This window comes from Spea bombifrons, chromosome 10, assembly GCF_027358695.1.
Source record: "Spea bombifrons isolate aSpeBom1 chromosome 10, aSpeBom1.2.pri, whole genome shotgun sequence".
NCBI lineage: Eukaryota > Metazoa > Chordata > Amphibia > Anura > Pelobatidae > Spea > Spea bombifrons.
In genome coordinates, this window is record NC_071096.1 from 26,156,329 (window position 1) to 26,162,283 (window position 5,955).

General features: G+C 41.1%; 1 protein-coding gene across 1 annotated transcript; it reads right to left on the reverse strand.

The window, feature by feature from the left end:
- Positions 1-207: 207 nt before the first annotated feature.
- MRPL11 (mitochondrial ribosomal protein L11) lies at positions 208-3,197 on the reverse strand. Its single transcript, XM_053448398.1, has 6 exons — positions 3,056-3,197; positions 2,644-2,768; positions 2,348-2,443; positions 1,118-1,211; positions 696-855; positions 208-531 (listed from the first exon to the last, which is right to left on the reverse strand). The coding sequence occupies exons 2-6, from the start codon at positions 2,764-2,766 to the stop codon at positions 423-425; spliced, it is 582 nt and encodes a 193-aa protein (XP_053304373.1). The 5' UTR covers positions 2,767-2,768; positions 3,056-3,197; the 3' UTR covers positions 208-422.
- Positions 3,198-5,955: the final 2,758 nt, after the last annotated feature.

Sequence of the window (5,955 nt, forward strand, 5' to 3'; positions counted from 1 at the left end):
TGCCAAAAATACTGACTGCTGCAATTATTGCATACAAACTGGTATTTTGTTTGTTGGGAACGGATTTGTTGTGCACCGTGTAACAAACAGGTTTGTGCAGAGTTCCCTCTCGATTTATTATTTTACATTGGGTAGTGAACACTTAATGCTTTCTTCTAAAACACTCGCTTAACACTATTCTAGATAACAAATGGAGAAGAAACTTAGTTAGAAAACAGTTTCAGCCAGCTGGCTGTATTTTCTTTATTACAACACATAGTACAGGGGACACCCTGCTCAGGTCTCTCTGGCACATTTTTCTCGATAACCAAAAACAGTTTTTTGGGGGGGGTTTGCAAGCCACTTTGTCTCAATCATGGATGGAGTCCTTTGAGGGGCCTTTCAGTTTCACATAGTTCAAAGAGTCACATTCCATTTTGAGGTCATTTCTTCTTAGATGTTGCTGTGGCCTCTGCGTTTTGTGCTTCAGCTGCAGCTTGGAGAAATAGTCGCCTCTCTTCTAAAAACTTTTCATATTCCTCTGCTGAAAGGCTGCGGAGAAACACAGTGAAATTAACGTGGAAGAACACCAGGTCATAAATGAAGCCAAACCTTCACAATACCGGAAATTTTTGTTATTCAACTTCTTTTTAACCCCCTGGAGCAATATTACTTAAGTGTAATTGTCTATCCCAGATTAGGCAATGGCGGCTTACTCTTTCACCACTTTGATTCCCAATGATCTTGCACTTCCTATGATGGATTTCACCACATTTTTTAACTCCATATCCCGCAGCACAAATGCTTCATCTTTTGACTTCACCAATGCTATTTCATAGACCTGCTTCAGCGTCACCATTCCTGCCACCTCATGACCTGAAGCAAGAAAAATAGGGAAAAAAGGGAATATCATTAAGCCTATAAATAACTAAAGAAAAATAATGTTAACATATATATGAACCACAAACCCGGTCACTGCGCTACAAAGTCTGGCACTGAATACCACTGGAGGAAACTGCACTAGACTGGCGACAGGATGATTTAGTAGGTGAGATTTGCACATATAGTCAGAGAATGGATTTGTTATTATTGGAATATATTCTACCCCCTTATTCATGGAAGTTATGTATTGTTTTACCCGTTTGTGTAGCTCCTTTTTCAATGCCGGCTGCATATTTTAAGAAATATGACACCGGAGGTTGCCCAATTTTCAGGTCGTATGTCCTGTCAGGCTGAAATTAGAAATATTGAGAGAGAAAAAAATACATTATTTTGTGACGGAAACAGTCAGTTGGGTTTATTTACTAGGTTAACCAAGTACAAGCAGGGTTAAACTAGTCCTGCATCATTGTGAAATGTAATTTCATGGCGACAACTTGAAACATTTGCATTCAAGTTTAAACTGTGTGTGTCTCATCTCCCATGAAGAATTATCAAATAAAATAAAAAGGTATAATGACATTACTAGCTCATCTGGAAATTTACATGGACTTGTGGCATTGGTTTAGATCTCAACCTGGATCTTGAGGATTAAATTACTTAAGAGAACATCTAACAGCAAAAATGTACTAGCTAATGGGTGTGCAAAGCCAACTTACTGGCCAAGGTAGTCAACCTGCAGTATTTTTTTTTAAATGATTTTGTCAGTACAGTCCGCAAAAGGGGTTTTATAACATAGTTGATGTAGACCTTATCTCTACCGTTGTCGACAAAAGGTCCTCATTGAATACAATGATTATTAACATGTATTTTTTGTTGCACAAGGTAAGGGATGCACAAATATCCATTGGATACCATTGCTGGTGAAGCACTAAAATGTGTTCATTTTAGCTCCCCATCTAATATTTTTGAGCTATGGAGCATCTATCACATTAGTGTTGCGCGGGACCACAGCATATTTTGAAGAATCTTACCTTGTTACAGCAAACAGAAAGGTGAGGAGGTGCACAAAACCAACAAACAGATCAGGGAAATGTAATATTTACTCAAAACAACAGCACTAAAAATCAAAGGAAAACAATATTGTTGAAAAAAGCAATAAGGCAATTCAAAAGCACACAAGTTAAAAACAATAAACAAAAGTAATAATCCATGAAACAAAATAATAAGCAGTGACAAAGAAGCTGTTCCATGGATATCCCCCAATGTCTCAGCACTCTGCGGTACAGCTCTCCTGTTACTGCTTATTCTTTTGTTTCATGGATTTTTGGGGGCATTTTTTAAATTTGTATGCTTTTGAATTACTCTATTGATGATTTTTGTTAACTTTATGTTTTCTTTTGAATTTGAAAAGCATTTTATTTAAACGATTCCGTTTGCATATGGGCTACTAGAACTATACGAGTTTTATTTTGTTGAAAAATCTTACCTTGACACAAATTTTAACTGGAAGAGGGATTCCTTCTTTGATGTCTTTGGTCTTCTCGTTGAATTCTTTGCAAAACTGGCCAATTGGGATCCCCCTCTTAAAAAGGAGAGAGAAAAAAAAAATAAGGTGATGACAAACAAAAAACAAAATAAAAGGCACAACCTGGTGTCCCAAATAGCCTATCAATAAAGTTACTTATTTAAGTACTTGGATATATTAGCATACCACGCTTTAAGGTAATAATCGAGGGATACAGTGGAGTCGCTTTAAACGTGCAGTGCAAAATGTTATAATACCTGTCCCAAGGTGGGTCCCAAAGGTGGGCCAGGAGCCGCTTGGCCAGCTCTGACGTACGCACGAATCACTCCCGCCACATCGATTTTCTTTACAGTTTTGGCGGCGCGAGATGCTTTAGACATGGCTGCAAAAAAAAATAATCTGTGAAATAAACGACAAAGTTTGCAAATCGTTCAGCCAATGAAATCTGATGGCTCCTGTAATATGAGTCAAGAAAATGCAGATTCCCTGGCCATGGGTCGCTATCAATAGTGCTGTCGCTTTTACTCAGCCCTGTCACTTACACTAGAATAGCTGTCAATCACACCCTCACTTTTGCAGTCATTCTCGGAGGTCACTCATTACTAGCCACTCCGACTGAAAGGCGCCGGGTGTCACCCGTTCACATAGCAATCGCTCTCCGTGACCTACCGTATTTCCTGCAGCCTCCGTGTGCCTCTCCTGTTATTTAAGCGGCCGTCTTCCGACCTTCACTACAACCATGTGAATGACTTACACTTCCAGCTCAACGTAATTGGCCGGAGCAGGGAGATGAAGGGACGAAAAACAGCATTTCAACTCCCTATTGGTCAACAAACACGTCAATATTACTCGACACAATTCTGTCCTTTCATTGGTTAAAACTTACTAATATGCTCTTCCTCTCTCCCCTATTGGCTGTTGCTGTGTTAGTTTTCACGCTGGTTCCTGAATGGACCTACAGACTTTACTGTTCGTGTTACTTCCCAGAGCTACGGGAAGCGAATATCGGTTAAGCATCTTCTACCAGAGGCTTTTTCTAAAGTTCGAATCCCCTTAGACTAATTGTAAACAGAGTGGTTACATTGTCGCACCAATAGAAGTTCAAGTCCTGGATTGTCTCCAGTACGCGGCACATATTTGTCCTGAGGCGGCCATTTTGCAGGCTATAAGGTTCCGCTTGGATTTACGCAGATTGCTCCATCAAAATGGCTCCTGTAGTGGAGACGTGAAGATAAAGTTTCAGCGTGACTTGTTTTGCTCAGAACTCTGAAGTCTGCAGGAGAGCATTACACATAGATTCGTGAAGGGGTTGCTAGGAATCGAGGATAACAGGAAGCTCAGCCGGCATCCTTACAGAATACTCCCAGGCAGCCCACCGAGCAACGCATGCGTATGAAAGCACTCCACTTAACGTGCTAAAAAAAAAAAGTACAATAAAAATAAAATACGTTAAGGGAGGAGCTTATCTTTCAGGTACCAGACAGCAAGGGCCCAGTGACCAATGAGGGAGGCCTGTGACATACACGGGTACTGGTTTTACTTCTCTTATCTCAGACCTCATTGGCTGCTTAAAGTGGCAGGAAAGCACTTCCTTTGAAATCAATAGGAGTGCCTTTTATGAAGGCACGTGGGGGTCTTCTGAGACCCCCGGAATGCTCACTGAATCAGAGCTGGAGCTGAATAGTGCTAAACATATTGTGCGGTGAGATGTGTTTGTCTGAAAACATTTCCTGCATGGCAAAGGGGCAAATGCGTATGGGGGGATTCTGCAGAATATTCACCTACACATGACCCCCCTCTACTTTTGAATATATATATATATATATATATATATATAATTTAATATATATAATGAATGCTGGAAATGGCATACAAGTTCTAGACCTTCTTCAGGCTCATGTCTTAGAAGGAAGGAAGAGGTGGCATATCCCTTCGGGGAGGGTCTCCTCTAAAGATTTTGGGACTCGGCCACCTCTGTGGCTCTCTCTGGAGCATTCTCATGCTCTTCACATTGGAGCAGCACACCTCAATGGCAAAAAAAACAGGATACAATGCAGTTTGTCTCCATATTGTTTTTTTTTTTTTTCTAGTTTGGGTGTCTGTTTTATTAAAACACATTTTCCGGATCAGATTATTCCTTTTATTACCTGTTTAGCAGGTTCCAGCAATTTCTCATGCATGCTGTTCATGTTAGCAGATACAGTAAGAGGCAGCAAGGCAGGATAGTCGGTAAATAATGTAAATGATGTGTAAAAGTGCCAACACATGAAAACCTCTGCAATTATGGCAACACAGTATTATCCGGCACACCCAACCCATGTTTTCTCCAACACTTTGTATTCAAGATAACCTTATATGCATTCGAAATACTTATGACATTATAATTTCTGCTTCTGTTCGATTCCTACTTTAACGCAGAGTTCTGGGTAAGGGGGCGGCCATATAGGGACACGTTAATGCATAGCTGAGTGGTTTCTCCAACTGTCTGTGTAATCCCCCCTTGCAAATGCATGGACAGATACTACAGAATCCCCATGTGTATTTGCCTCTTTCCCTTCCTCCAGCTACTTGCACCCACATGGGGTATTCACTTGCAATCAGATCCAGCACTGACCAACAAGACCCCGTGTGCGTGATTTCAATGAGTGTTTTCTTTCACTGTTTAAGCCATTACCTAAAGGATAAATAATGCATATTAAGGTATTTACAAACTTTTATATGCATTCTTTGTTGGTGTGGCTGATTGGGGCACCAGACTTGGTCAGCCTAGCCTGGGGGAGTGATGGAGGACAACGTCATAGCATTACCGTTGCACTTCAATCAGCTCAATGAGCAAACCTGTATACTTAGCAGACAGACAGCTACCACTGAACACATAGTGTTGACAGTGTAAACAGGCGTTGGGAATCTGTCTGCCATATGCATTGTCATATATCCTCAACCTGTCCATGCCACAATCATAATACTGCCCTGCGGAACTAACCAACACAGCACCAAAGAGACTGGGCCACCACTCTGCAGGGTGTCTCCCGCAGGAACTCACCTAAAAAAAAAAACACATCTCTTTTAAACCAGCCTTGGTCTGAGGGTAGCCATGATGCCAGATGTTAAGCTCACTGGAAGGACCCAGCTTTAGTTGGTTCTGCAAAAGAGTTGTTGTTTTTTAGCCATTTATTTATTTACAACACGAATATTCCTGTCTATTTTCAAACAAACAGTGCCAGAAAAAAAAGGCAAACGTTTCCAGCATTGGCCAGAAATGTCTTATAGGAACCCATAGGGCTTCCCAATACCGAGCATACGGCAACCATTCTCAATACGTTCAACAGCAAGACAATGGAGCGCTGACCTTGCTTGTCTCTGATTGGTTGCACTTACAGGGAGGCGGGACAGAACATCATTCTATTCCTCTCAAAATCAGTACCCTTACTTGTCATTCTTAAATCACTCACAGATTTAATCTGATTGGTCACTGTTTCTCCGCCCCTTGAGCTTGCCAGCCACAGTCTTTCACAGCAATGGTACGCCCTGTCTTTACTCAAACAGTTGATTGGATAGACGGATTTTAC